At 43.2% G+C, this 15,642-nt stretch overlaps 1 protein-coding gene across 1 annotated transcript in view; it reads right to left on the bottom strand.

Moving 5' to 3' along the window:
• LOC147749112 (ATP-dependent 6-phosphofructokinase, muscle type-like) overlaps positions 1-15,642 on the bottom strand; it is a 288,878-nt gene that overhangs the window by 135,645 nt on the left and 137,591 nt on the right. The window contains exons 7-8 of the mRNA XM_086966253.1: positions 11,442-11,486; positions 2,653-2,761 (exon numbers count right to left, since the gene is read on the bottom strand). Coding sequence (XP_086822379.1) covers positions 2,653-2,761; positions 11,442-11,486 — 154 coding nt within the window. The remainder of the gene's footprint in view (positions 1-2,652; positions 2,762-11,441; positions 11,487-15,642) is intronic.

Below are 15,642 nucleotides of genomic sequence, written 5' to 3'. Positions count from 1 at the left end.
TCTCTTAGTTTTGCATAATAGATGTTTTAGGCAGGTTCTGCTTTCCAAAGCCACACATAAGGCATTTGTTTTCCGGACATTATTTTAGGAATACGCTGTACATGTTGTTTGCTATTTAGTGATTCTTCTCAGGAGTCAGTCTGCACATTTTGTACAAGGTTGCTTGGAATACATAACAACATGGTGAACTGTTTTCTTTGTTCGAGTCGGCAACGGCTCCTAACATTTTAAACATAACATCGTAGCACAGCTGCAGCTTTCCAACACAGTTGTTTTATCATATAAACTGTGTCTCGTATCGTTGAGGGCAAAAAGGAGAAATCCGGCAGAGAGATCAGTCCTGGAACGAATGACCACAGAGCCTGACATGCAGCCTTGCATAAATAGAGTTTACACTCATGATGCAGACCACCTAACTATATACATCATGTATGGGGTCTGTTGCCAATCCCAGAGATCACTTATATATCCTTCTGTGCTCATAGTAAGGGTAGGCCTAGACAGATAAGTAATTTGCCATGGTGGGGATGTTTATTTTATACGGCTGACAGTAATTATATTTACTTTGTTAGTTTCACCTGCCTAATGATCGCAGCACATTTGCTTCATAATAGTCTGCAATAGTTGTAATAATTGTACTGTAAACTTTTTTCATGTCTTTCTCTTATTCACAAAAGGTATGCATGAGTGAGACGAAAGGTGAGGAACTGTTTCCATGGATCCCTTGAGGACTACTGGTTGGTCAAAATCACCTGCCACTCTGGGAACGTTAGGAGTTCAGGTGAGGCACTGTGAGCTAGCCAGGATATGGGCCAAGAGATACTGATGTAGAGAGACTCTACGTCCTGTCCTCCCAAAGCACAGTTATGCTTACCAACAGAATCCCTGTGACATGGCGCCACCAACGATTGGTCAGCTACTTATTTAACAGGTCTCCTGAGTAGTGCTTTTCTGTGCTTATAGTACCCTTACACCTCCTCTGGAGACCTACGAGGTGTTAGGGAATAATCATCCACAATATTTTAGGAGGCACCTCATTTTTTAGGATTAGTGTTTGCACTTGGTTTCCATTACAAATGGCAGTGCCGCGCCTATAACTATCGCGGACAATTGCAGACCTACTGTCCATGCATATTTAAATTAACATGGCCTTGGCAATGCAGGTGGTGACATAATCTTCATAGATGAAGCCCACGATGCCTATCGCTTTGAATTATTTTATTCTTGTGTCTATTTTCCGGCAGTAGATGCTAATAAAGGAACATTTCATAAATACACTAACGTTGCACTACCACAACAATACAGAGTTTATTAGCTCTTAGACATTCCACTTTCTCATTGGCAACATCCAAATTGGTTCCGGGTGCCCTAATACACGTACTTAGTCATGTACGCACGAGTCCCCTTAGTAATTAAGGTGCCACCTGGCCAGCGCTGGCTGGTTATACACCATTCATTAATTTACAAAATCTCAATGCTAATCAGCTAGTGCAATTATACAATGGTCAAGTAAGACTGCACCAATGCTTAACTCAAGATGTTTTGCACACCTTGATGGCTGAGTATAGAGACAAAACAAGCGGAGCACCACATAGCAAAGCTATTAATGCTGAAAGGTGGTGTGCTATAATACAAGCTTACTAGCAATCATATGACCCAATACAGCAGAACTATGGTTTGCCCAATCATACATGCGAGGGGTGCTGGGAACAGGGCAGCATGCATCTCTATGTCCTACAGGGAGTTTGGCTCCTGGGGCAAGCCCCAGCTGGGTGGCACGTGATTGACTGTGTGGGGATGGTGATCGCATTGAGGGTAGTTCCTCTTAAGATTGGGGACTGGGGTTATCTCGAGTACCAGCCATCGTTCTGAGTGATGCCAGGTAGGAGTCAAAGGGGAGCCAGATATCAACCGGCCGGGAACACTGAGGCCCCAAGTCCCAATATGTGGTGAGTTGTTCCTGACAATAAGTCATCTCCCTCTGCCCTTTGTCTTTTAGGAGCGTAGGGCGTGCCTCTAATGAATTGGGACGGGCAACTTACACCTGATAGCCCCTAATTAGAAAGTATTTTGCACATCTGTGCTGTATCAGAATTTAATCAATCAGATGAAAATCAGTTTCCAAACTAATGTTTAAATTGTAGCTCATATCACTTCAGAATGAGGTTCATAACCCCAGTCATTGCTAGGTCACATCAGAGCTATTACTTACTATGGCTTGTTTAAAGACTTGAGCCATATGAAGGTGAAAGACAGTTTCATACTGAGATTTACATAAATGTTCACAGAGTGTCCAGTTTTTTTTAGGAACCCAACTGACGTTGCTAAGGAGGGTTTTGTTCCAGAGTGTGTAAGCAGTTCATTTAGCCATTCTTCGCTGCAGGATTATTACACCGCCCATTCAGAATGAATTACAATTTCAAGATCTTCCTTTTAACCCCAAGGAACCAACTTTATCATATTTTTTATAAAGGTATTTGCTATAATTCCTTTTTACATATGTTGTTTATTTGACACATGATTTCCCTTCTCCAGCCCTGAATAGCAAATAATGTACACATTTACTTCATCACAATGTTACAGAGACAATAATGGAAAGGTCATACTAAGAGTACAGATACAGTGATCACATTTAATAATATGCATTGATACCTCGAGAAGCCTTCGGCACAAGTGTTCCTCCCACTCTGCTTCAGGTGGAGATTCAGGAATGAAAACCCAATCGGCTCCACAGGCCAGAGCTGTCACCAGGGCTAAATATCTGCAAATATGGAACAGTACCACATTCAAAACAGATTCATGTCACTAAAGAGAGGCTTAAATGTGACACACAACACCACATGAGTTTTTTTTTCTTCACAACAAGCTACGAGATTCTATGCATTCAATTCTGGATTATAGGTCTAAAAATGAAAAAGTGCAGAATATGTTTGCAAGGGATTTCAAGAGAATACCTCCAATGAGGAGCCTCTGAAAACCAATAAGGTCCAGCACTCTACCATTGTCAACTCTGTCTCTATGCATAACTCTCTACCTCTGCTCTCTTCCATCGTGAATTAATGTCATTGCAAGGCTCAATGGCTATCTGGTGGCCACAATCCGGGTTTGTCATCTGGCATAGGGTGATAAAAGTGAACAGAAATGCTCCAGCAGTGATGCCAGCTTCCTCATCCACTGGGTTGTTTGGAAGACCAGATCCCTACTCATCTTTGAAGCAAACAAGACTGAGTATCCCTGAGTTCTATCCACACACGACAGAGGGAAGTTCAGCACTCAGTGCAGTCAATGAACAAAGAAATGAGACAGGGCATATGGTCTGAGGGCTTTTTTGAAAGGAATATAAATTACTTCACGTCAGTTATATTATTATACTCACTGATTGCGTTTTAATTTACTGTTCTCCTTCTTGGGCTTACATTATTTTGAGTGGTAGAACAACAGGCAATGATTGCACAAATGTTCTAAAACAGAGTATTGGGGCCAGATGTACGACCTATTTTTGCAGCCGCAAAGGGGAGAACCTCCCGTTTGCGGACACAAAAAAGAGTAAAAGCATGTACAAATGCTATTTTGCGAGTCACTGGCTCACAAAATAGCATTTGCGATTCTTGCAATTAGGAAGGGGCATCCCATCCTAATTGTGAGTCAACCTGCTATGTACTAATGTTTTGCGGCCGCATTTGCGTCCACAAACACTTGCAGTTTACCACCAACTTTAAGTTTTGTGAGTATGTGGGACCACTGCCTGCCCTTAAAAAAATGAAACTGTAAGGTTTAATTTTCCTTTTTTAAGTGCATCCCGTTTTCCTTTAAGGAAAATGGGCTGCATTCCCAATGGGCTCGCAAATTGCAAGAGGCTCGTTAATTTTAATGAGCATCGCAATTCGCGACCCCATTGGGAATCGCGAAACAGTGTAATAACACTGTTTTACATTTCATTTAGCGCCTCACAATTTGCAACTCGCAATGAGTCGCAAATTCCGAGGCGCTAAATGAAAGGGTCGTACATCTAGCCCTTTGTCTTCAAAAATGTAAATATCTAGAAGAGGGTGCAGAACATTCTACTACATTTTCTTTCAATTCTTTGAAGTCTGTGGATTAAACTCAGTGTGTCTCTAGCTATACACAAAGAGCAGACCACATGCTCTCCTTGATCTATAGCTCTGATACCTACACAGAAGTAAAAGATACATGGAACTAATTTGGACTGACCACTTCCACATCAAGATTGTATTAACTTCCTCTCTGAATCTCACATTAGAATTGAAATTGGAAATTGGTTGATTGGGGTGTGTCCATTTCCAAGCTTCTCAGAACTCTGATGAGCCTTAATAGAAATAGATACATAGGTCTGGAATATTTGTATATGTCATACAACCTGTAAAGCTTTCAAAGTTTATGAATTCACTGACCAAAGCTGTGCACGTCCCTAATTATGACACTGTCATGTAAAACAGAATGCACATCTTTGGTTGCTGAAACGTATAATTAAATGAAGTTAGATGGTCCTATAGTTGTACTGCCTGATGTCAGGAATTCAAATGAAACCTGAAATCTAGAATCAAAAATGCTACTAAATCTACATGCATCTCTGGGAAATATTTGGATTTTCTGCACTAATCACAACCAAAGATGGTATTACAGTTAATGGATCTCAACCCCAGCATAAATGCCCGTTGTTCTCTGAAAAAGACAGGCATGTGATGAAGTCCTCAGAGCTGCTCTACAAATATCAAGCTTAGAAAGGAAAATGCTACTTACCAGTATGCATCTGTTCTTGGCATGTAGCGCTGCAGATTCACACACTATGCATAGATCGCCATCTGGTGTTGGGCTCGGATGTTTTCAGTTTGTTATTGTCTTGAAACAACTCTTTGGAAGTCACAAGAAAGGTGACTCCTCATTTGGACTATAGTGCGCATGGGCATCGACTCCATCTTTAGATTGTTTTTTCGCCAAGAAGGGAAATGATGGAGTTTCGTGAGAACAGAAAGAGATGTCCATGTATGTTGTATCTAATTAAGATAATACTGGAACAGATAAAGGTAGCCGGGGAGGTGGGTGGGCTTGTGTGAATCTGCAGCTCTACATGTCAAGAACAGATGCATACTGGTAAGTAGCATTTTCCGTTCGAGGCATATGAGCTGCAGATCACACACTATGCATAGATTGCATAGCAGTACTGTCCCTTTAGCGGCAACCACCAGTACCTGTAGCAGTAGTCTGAAATAGTGTTTTGAGTACACCCTGGCCCACACTAGCTTGTTGTTTTGCTTGCACATGTACACAATAGTGTTTTGTGAATGTGTTCGGTGTAGACCATGTAGCAGCTTTGCAGATATCATCTAATGGAATGTTTCCTAGAATAGCCATGGAAGCCACTATTTTGCGAGTGGAATGAGCTTTATGAGAATAGAAAGTGGATGTTTTGCTTTGTGATAGCAAATCTGTATACATTTGACGATCCACCTAGCAATTCCAGACTTTGATATGGGATTGCCTTTTTGTGGTGGTGAGAAGGAAACAAAAAAGTTGTTTTGTTTTGCGAAAAGGTTTTGTTCTATCAATGTAGTAGAGAAGTGCTCTTTTTACGTCTAGTGTATGAAGAGCTCTTTCTACAACTGTTTGTGGTTGCGAGAAGAATACTGGCAACTCTACAGACTGGTTGAGATGGGAGGGAGTAATAACTTTTGGAAGGAATTTGGGAGAACCATTTTGTTATGATAAAGCTGTCAAAATGGTTCTTAAATAGTTAGTGCCTGTAGCTCACTAACTCTTCCGAGCGATGTGAAAGCGACAAGGAAAGCAACTTTCCATGTAAGAAATTGTAGCTCACATTTATGCAGAGGTTCAAATGGAGGAGCCATTAACCTAGTGACGACGATGTTTAGATTCCACACTGGAGAGGGTGGTACTCTGGGAGGAATTATTCTTTTGAGACCTTCCATAAATGCTTTAATGGCAGGTACCCTGAATAATGATAGATGTTGTCTATTTTGCAGATAAGCTGCTATGGCAGCAAGATGTAATCTGATTGGTGTGTATGCTAGATTACATCTTTGAAGATGTAGTAGGTAACATATGATGTGTTGAATAGACACATCTAGAGGATCGATTGTATGTATGTGTTCTTGTGTTCTTGTAAAGCGCACTGCTGCCCTGAGGCGTCGTGGCGCTGTAGACCGCTGGGGAACCCGTCCTGGCTATCCCTGTGAGATGGTCCCTACTGGGTATCTCCAAGGTGAAACCAGGCATCCCCGGCGAATGTGGGGGGCCGTTGTAGAGATGAGGCAAGCTAATGCCCAGAGTTGCCGAGTGTGATCCCTGGTTAGAGTAGGCACCGAGGCGAGAATTATCGAGTCCGCTGACCCTGGTCCACGACCCTGCCGCGTCGGGAATTGAACCCTGGTCCCAGGCCGTTCTCTGCTTTCGGGTCTGCCGCCTCTAACCAGTGAGCCACACCACTCCACTTGTGTTTATTGGTACAGTATATTACAAATCTTTTCCACTTGGCTGCATAGCAGATTATAGTGGTGGGACGTCTAGCTTCTTTGATGACATTCATGCAATCAGGTGGAAGATTCAGATAACCAAATTCTAGGACTTCAGGAGGCAGATCGCCAGGTTGAGCTGTGCTGGATCTGGGTGTCTGATCTCTCCATGGTTCTGTGTTAAGAGTTGTGGGGAGAGATGTAATTTTTGGTGCGGGACTACTGATAGTCCCAGCAAGGTTGTGTACCAGGGTTGTCTGGCCCATGTTGAAGCAACTAAGATCAGTGTTAGTGACTTTTGTTGCAGCTTGCGTACCACTAGTGGAATGAGTGGGAGAGGCGGAAAAGCATATGCAAATCTGCCTGACCAATTCCATATCGTATTGCCTTCAGACAATGGTTGTGGAATCTGGCGGCGAAGCTTTGACATTTTGTGTTCAAATGTGTGTCGAAGAAATCTATCTCTGGATGTCCTCACATTTGAAAAACGGTTGGAGGACTTGTGGATGAAATTCCCACTCGTGAATCTGTTGTGCCTGACAACTTAACAGATCTACCATCTGATTCTGTATTCCTGGAAGATGTTGGGCTGAAAAGAATAGGTTTTGAGGAATTTCCCATCTCCATATGCTCTGTGCTAGTTGAGAGATCTGCAGAAAAAGCGTCCCCCCTTGTTTTTGTAGATAATACATCGCTGTTATGTTGTCCGCCCGGACTAAAACATCTTTGTTTGATACAGGTTTCTGGAATGCTTTTAATGCCAGAAATATTGCTAGTAACTCCAAATGATCGCTGTGGTGTCCACCTGCCCTGTATAGTGTGATGTAGTAGATGAGCTCCCCAGCAGGTGAGCAATGCATCTGCTTTTAACACGATTTGTGGAACCGGCTCTAGGAACGGTCGCCCTTTGAAAAGGTTTATGGTGTTCCACCACTGCAGGGAGCGATGTGTGCGGCCGTCCACCAACACCAGATCTGTTAACTGACCGTGAGCTTGGTTCCACTGAGGTGTTAAGCATTCCTGTAAGGGGCGCATCTGGAGTCTTGCGTGATGTACTATGAATATGCAAGAGGCCATCATGCCTATTAGTTGTATAAACACTCAAGCTGGCAGTGAGTGCTGCGGTTGGAATTTTGTTATAAGGACCTGCATACTTACTATCCTGGCTGGATTGGGATATGCAAGGCCTCTTGAGGTGTCTATTGTGGCACCTAGATATTGTTGGATGTGGGATGGTTGGAGTTGAGACTTCGCGAGATTTGTTATAAACCCTAAGTCGTGAAGTAGTTGGATTGTGGTGTGTGTGTGATTTACACACTGGGCATGTGACTTGGCTTTTATGAGCCAGTCATCCAAGTATGAGAAGACATGAATCTGTTGTCTTCTTAAGTGGGTTGCTCCCACTGCCAGACATTTTGTGAATACTCTGGGTGCTGTGGTACCTCCGAATGGGAGAACCTTGAATTGATAATGCTGACCGTCCACTACAAACCGAATATATTTCCTGTGAGCAGGGTGAATAGGAATGTGGAAGTAGGCGTCCTTGAGATCTAAAGTGGCAAGGAAATCGTCTTGTTTGAGTAGGGGAAGAGTGACCATGTGAAAATGGTCTGATTGTATGTGTAGGTTTAATGGTCTGAGGTGTAAGATGGGCCTCAGGGTTCCATCTTTCTTTAGGATCAGAAAGTACCGGGAGTAAACTCCTGTTTTGTTTTGGTGAAGGGGAACTGGTTCTATTGCATGTTTGTGCAGTAGAGAAAGCACCTCTTGTTTTAGAAGCGTTAAATGTTCTGTTGACATTGGACGCTGTATGGGTGGTATGTTGGGGGGAGTGGCAGTGAGCTCCAGGCAATAACCGGATTTGATGATTTGTCTCACCCACCTGTCCGTGGTGATATTGTTCCAGACAGGTAAGAACTGGATTAATCTTTCCCCGACTGGAGTCTGATAGTCATGGGGAGCGGCAGGAAGTCATTGTTTGGAGGTGGTGGCAGTACGGGTATTGGTAGTCTTGCCTCAACCTTTGCTGTTATTGCCCCTGTAGCCTCCTCTGTAATTACCTCTGGTAGAGGAGGTTTGTGTGGGACTTTTATATGAAGTGGAGGCGTTATCGGTGTAAAAGCCTCTAGAGGTGCCCCTATAAGAGGAGCGACGAAAGGAACTTCTGGGAGCTTGCAATTGCAAGGCTCCCATTGATTTGGCGGTATCAGTGTCTTTTTTATCTTCTCTAAAGATGAATCCACTGTAGGTCCAAATAAGTGTTCTTAGTCAAAGGGTTGGTTCAGTATGGTAGTCTGAACCTCAGGTGTAAACCCTGATATCCTTAGCCAGGCATGTCTGCGTAAAAAGACACTGGTATTTATGGCTTGGGAGGCAGTATCTGCTGCATCTAGAGCACACCGAATGGAAGTATTGGTTACTAGTTTACCTTTCTGTATGAGATCATGGGCTCTTGTTTTATATTTATCTGGAAGGTGTTGTAGCAGGGTCTCTGGCTCATCATAGTGCGCCCTATCATACCTAGCTAGTAAAGGCTGTGTGTTGGCAATCCTCCATATGTCAGCTGCTTGTGACGCTGTTCTTTTGGCAGATGCGTCCAAGAGTTTTGACTCTTTGTCAGGTGGTGGAGCATCGCCTAAGGTTTGAGGGTGGGCCCTTTTTCTGGTCTTTGAAACAACCAAGGAATGCAAGGGAAGCTGTCCCTTAATGTATGCAGGGTCAGTTGGGGCAGCCTTGTATTTCTTTTCTATTCTAGGGTTAAAGACTCTAGCCCTTACAGGGTCTTTAAAGACTTCAGGAGCATGTTTAATTACCCCTTTTAAAATTGGTAGAATGGATGTGGACCTTTGAGATGTTGCAAAAGGGTCCATGAGGAAGTCTTCTTCTATGGGGTATGTATGTAAATTTACCCCGTGGTATTGTGCAGCCCTGTGTATTAGTTCAGTGAAACCTATAGTGCCCTCTGGAGGGGATGGTCTAGATGGGTAGACATCCTCTTGTGGTACATTCGGAACATCTGGTGTCCCATAATTTTCCCATGGTTCATTTGGGATGTAATGACTAGGTTCCCCTAGAGGTTCATTATCCCCTTCGTTACCAGTGGTATTATCATCATCTGGAGGTGGAGGAGATTCTGTTGGTACTGGAGATGGAACAGGAGTCATGTATTGCGGAGGAGGAGGTGTAGAAGGAACCCTTAAAGGGGAAGTAGCAATGTCTTTCTTCTTAGCAGGAACTGGAGGAGGTATAGGTTTGTCCATTTTTCTTTTGTTGGAGGGACTAATCCTAAGACGACCTGTTTCTGGGTCTATTTCCAGAGTTTTTTGTGTAAGATCTGGTCGAAAAAGCTCCTCCGCTGAAGTATGATGTTTCGGTGCCGATGTTTTCGGGTCCGAATGCTTGTGTGGAACAGTTTTTGGAGTTGTTTTATGCTCCTTTGGTTTGGAATCAGGAGCTTTGGTGGGTTCCGAAGGTTTGGTTGGAGTCTTTGGGACCGGTTGCTTGGTCGGCTCCGATGATTTTTTTGGAACGGAGGTGTGTGTGCCAGATGTTTTTGGAACCAGTTGTTTTTTCGGTTCCAACGTTTTTTTAGGATCCGAAGGTTGATTAGTGGTTTTCAGAACCAATGGCTTCCTAGGTTCCGAGGATTTTTTGAGATCGGACGGTTCAGTGTCTTTTGGTTTCGGTGCCGAATACACCGATGTGGAACTAGGTTTCGGCGTGGACGAAGACAATAGTTTCTGTTTCTGTTGCTCTTTTGTTGGTGCCGAGGATGCGGTTTTGGCACTGACGGCAGACTACCTCGATCCTGAGTGGCCTGAAGGCTTATGTGTAGACTTCTTTGCCGGGCCCGAAGGGGGGCTTGGGAAGTTTGATCCCGGTGTGCATATAGGCCCGAAGGTAAAGGTGTTACCAAAGCCTTTGAATGGGTGGGTGGGGGGGACGGGTCGACGTCAGTACTTACGACCCATTGCCCCGGGGGGATGTCTTCGAAGTCGGATTCCTTGGCTTCGGAGGCGCTGAAGGTGCCTTCTTCCATCCACTCCTGCTCCGGCACATCGATGCCTTCCTGGGAGATGTCGTCTGGTATCAATGTCGATGATCGAGCCATGCTTCTTCAAGCTTGACGATCTCTGATGGTTTTCTTGGAGCGGAAGGAGGCACAAGCCGGACAGTCTTTGGCCTCGTGCTGCGGTGAAAGGCACAAGTTACACACCTCATGAAGATCGGCGTGTGGAAACTTGGATCCACATTGAGGATACTTTTATGAAGGGAGTCCTTTCCATGAGCCAAGAAGGCCTAATGGTGCAGCTAGGCCCAAAGGCCTGCTTCGACGACGGGAACCTAAGTAGAAGCTTGTAGAGATGCGCGTCGAGAGGGAAAACACGATCGAAAACAATACCAAAGAAGGGTAAGGATTGCGCGTCGAAAGTTAAATCGGTAACGATACCAAACTGGAACGCGTCAAACACATCCAAGCCCGATAGTGGAAAAAAACCAATCTGAAGATGGAGTCGATGCCCATGCGCACTACTGTCCAAAGGAGGAGTCACCTGTCTCGTGACTTCCAAAGACTTGTTCCAGGACAATAACAAACTGCAAGCATCCGGGTCCAACACCAGATGGCGATCTATGCATAGTGTGTGATCTGCAGCTCATATGCCTCAAACACAAACTTTTACCAACCAGAAAACCAAGAAAGACAAGGCCTCATCCTAGATTTAAAGCAAGTTTTCTGATCCAAGGCTTTTAGCTTTATCTGACAGTACCTCTGTTTCCTACCTAGTATAATATTGCGAGAGATTAGAAACAACCTGAACAACAGAATTAAGTGAAACACAAATAACAGAACATCATCAGGATAATCATGATCCTGTCAGTGCCAAACGACTCCAGTTCAGAATAATCCAGAGTATAAATAATTAATAATGAAGAAAAAGTATCACATACCCGCAGTGACGACCCATCACCTCCAGCACAAATGTCCTCTGGTGGCTGCAAAGATCACAACAGGGCACAAATGTTTAGAGGCAGCATGGAGAACATGTGTCATACATACCATTTTAAGAAGTACCCGGAAAACCCAGCGTAATCAGTCTTTGTGCCGTATAACAACAAAACAAACAAAAAATGGCAATGTCAATAGGCCTGGCTTTAAAGGAATGTTGTATAGTAATGTGAAGCATTGCAGATAGATAGCATGATAATGCATATGCATTTGTGAGGAAGCAAAACATTGCATGAAAATACAGGTGTGGATTAAAAGGTTAAATGAAAATTGCACAGTCAAGCCACACCTAAAACCCCATGTAGGTTAATGACTGCCCTCCTCTCATCTATGCTGCTGCCAGAGAAAAACGCCTACAATTATCTCGTTTTTTAAGACATTTTAAGCATTACAATGTCATGTGTGTGCCCCTGCTAGTTTAAACTCAGGTAGCTGGATAAATAAGCAAAATGATCACAGCTGTTTGGAGGACAAGCACTAATTTTGTGGAAGCACACAACTTCTGCCTAATCAGAAGATGAACTCCTGGCTCCCAATATGTGGGCTGAGTGATGCTCACTTAATCGTCTGTCGACACCTGCGCTGTCAAGCCAGACCAAATAAACGATAGAACGATTGAATTAGTTTCAACTTCTGATCACTATACATTTAATTGCAACATGTTTCTATTTGCTCACTGTCCCGTTATAGACAAGGACAAACCATTTGCAAATCACTCTTGACACCAGTTCAAATAGGAGAGTTCAGCCAGAACTGCTATGCCATATCCTCCCTTTTCAGGGACATCAACAATCCCAAATCGATGACAGCCGTTTTAGACCTCAGAAGTGAGGCACATCATGACCAGGTTAGAAGATGCTTGTGAGAGCATACAGCTCGAGAGGGTCAGTGCCTTTGACTATCTAGACCTAAAGCTAGCAGAGAATTTGTCATGAAACCCCATATTAACAAGAAGGTCCTGAAGCACAAACAGGTTTCTGGGGCTTTAGAGCGAGAACATCGATTATCTTATACCAAACCGACTGGGTCAGCCTTGCAGGTATACAATGCTAAAGTGATGATCTCTGTGATGTATGGTGCCGAATTATGGGGCTTGGAATATGTAGAGGAGCTTAGTAGCCTTGTTTTAAAAAAATTAAGAAGCCTAGGGATGCTACCCCAGAGTACTCCTCTTCTTCCGCTCATGTTAGGCATGGACAGACATTCCTATGTCACTAAAGCTAGATTGTGCCCCTTGCAGTTTTGTCTGAGGGTCAAGACGACCCCTGAACTTCTACCAAATGCACGTGCGTTGGAGGATGTAAAACGCAGGGATACAACAAACAAAATCAGCTGGCTGAGAAGTGTTAAGAACTTACTGACAGCAATTGGGATGGGTGACTTATGGGAAGCCAATGATCCCACCTTGCTTCCCTGGAAATATGATGTGAAGGATACTTATTGGGGGTGTGTAACCCAGGAGGAAATGAGCAGCAGGGATTGGGGGAAGCTCACTCTAGACTTCATGTCTCATCAAATAGATCGATATCTGGAAGGCTAGTTTGATGCCATAGAACACCCGGGGTATAGAAAATTGTATATTCAGTTCAGGTTTGGTACCTAGCCCCTGAATGATTTCACTAGCAAATGGAATTGTAGGAACAAGGCTGTCCTCAGCTGCCCTCAGCTGCCCTGGCTGTAAAAATCCTCAAAAGACCCTTGCCCACGTACTGTTTGCCTGCCCATTATACCTGATGCCGAGGAAAAATGCGCTTACTCCAATCTGAAAGCTACTGGGAACTTATAATTATAGAATCGCTCTGAGAATCTTAAAGTCCGATGCCAGGACACTGTTTGCTTGTGCGGTGGCAACATTCTTGGGCCAAATGTGGGGTATTAGAGGCAGGGTTGAGAGGGCGAACATTAAGTGAAGCCTCAACCAAATTACTCAGGTTTTAGTTTATTAAACTTATAAAAAAAAAGGTGACATTTGTGGTTGTACAAGATGTATTTTGTATCCTCTGTATGTCGATGTTTTTATTCTGGTTTTATCACTGTTTTATTGCATTTGATGAATTCTATACACTGATGCACTCTACCATGGCTTTATCATTTTCACATTGCATCTATTATTCCTGCTTTTTTATAATGCAAATTACCGGATGGTATTGGAGAGAAGAAGCAAAAGTGAACAATCATTGATTGTATTTAATTGTAAATTATCACACGATTACGTACTTTTTCTAAGGCTACCAACCGAATATTGCTGCCATCGATTTAAATGGCTATTAGGTTGATGCACAAATTGTTATAAGATTGCCAAGAGAGGATGTAGAATTGGCATAATTTACCATATTATTGTTGTACATTTTTACCAGGCTTCTGATTAAGACTCACACTTTATTGCATCACTCCAATATCATTGGCATATTGTAAGCAAACTTTTATGACTTGTTGTCGAAATAAAGTAATTGAACTGAACTGAGCTTGTGAATGCATCGGATTTACACCATTCACCATGTATGATACACGGGTATGGACTGGAGCAAAAACAGAGATCCCCATACGAAATCTCTGTTAATTCCATTTGCACATGGGCAACTCACAGAAGCTCAGCAATCTGCAGGCCTCCTCCAGTGGAAAATTGTCAATAGGGCATCAGACAGAAGGAAAGAATTCGGACAAACATCCAAAGGTGGAGGTATTGTGGTCACACCCAGGGAGGGAAGTGAGATTAGAGAACTTTAAATTAACAACACGTTTCACTTGTCCATGACTGAAAAGTATATGCAGATATAATCCAAAGCACCAGATCACGCTCTGTGTCACTTTAAACATTAGAATTCAGGGATTATAAAAACGCCATCAAAATATCATAGTATTGACCGAATATTGTCTCCGTCCACTCATGTACCCCACATTAAAAGGCAGTGCATACAAATCACAATAAAATCAAACCCTACGGAAATCCTTCAGAGGTTTAAACCTGCTAGTTCTTCACATATAAGGGTGCTCCAACACTATAAATGTGTATCACTGGTCTTATGCACCTTCTGTGCCAAGCTTTTCAACCTGCAGGCCATATGAGTGTGGTCATTACTATATGTCCTTCTTTGGTGGAAAGGCTATCATGAATGTGGATAATAATAATGCATGCCACTCACAATGCTGCAAAACCACAAAACTCTGGTAGTATGCTCTATATAGAAACAAGCTTGTGTTACGAAGTTGCTCTTTCATTGCTCATGTTCCTCATTAATTTGTGTGGCATTCCTTCCTTCATGTCTTACTTTAGCAGCAAGCACGTTAAACTAGTTTTGTTGGCACTTTCGCAGCAAACAATCAGCACAAAGCTTCTTCAAGGTAACATTTCCAGCCTGGATGATACTGTGAAAGCATCGAGTGTGGCAAAAATCCATCATATGCAAAATTCTTGTTCAGATATCCTGCTACTGAGATATTTCACTATGTGGCTGTCTCTAGCAGCGCCGAAGGAAAATGTGTTTATTAACGGTGACTTCGCCTGAAGAAGCTTGGTAGGGACTTCAGGAGAGGAGAAACGCCCTAGTCTGTCCTTGCAGGAGACAAGAGAAGGATGTTTAAGTAAACATCATACGTACGGAGAGATGCTCAATATCTACCTAAATGGCACAGGCTGCTGTAGCTAGGAAAATATACGAGCAACTGAGTAGCACTCCAGAATATAACATTGAGCAAGATTTCACATTGACTTGGCCCCATTTTCCTACTGTAACCCAAGGTCAGGGGGTTGTCCCTTCATTATCCCCACAACTCCGCGAACTATTACATAAACATGTGATCCGTCCCCAGTAGATATCTCTCCCTCCCTGGGGTTCTGCCATCCTGTGAAACTCTCCAAACGAGTGAGATAAACCAATGCTTATTATCCTATAGGTCGTGAACCCTAAGCATTTACTTTTCATTTATTCAAACCTGTGGAAGTTTGCCAATCCCAGTTAGCTACCTGGAATTTGAATTTTATGGTTCAATAACCTTTTCCCAGTTTTGAGGGTCTCTGCTGCACTTTATCAGCACAGTGGCATATGCTTTGAGAGCAAAAGTCTGCTTTTAGAGCTTGAACACAGAAAGTTGTTAGCATTGCGCTTCAAGGAACGAAAGCTTTCTTCAGAATGCCAGGGTCTG

This window comes from Lissotriton vulgaris, chromosome 1_1, assembly GCF_964263255.1.
Source record: "Lissotriton vulgaris chromosome 1_1, aLisVul1.2, whole genome shotgun sequence".
Taxonomy (NCBI): Eukaryota; Metazoa; Chordata; class Amphibia; order Caudata; family Salamandridae; genus Lissotriton; species Lissotriton vulgaris.
This window is presented reverse-complemented; position numbering and strand designations above follow the sequence as displayed.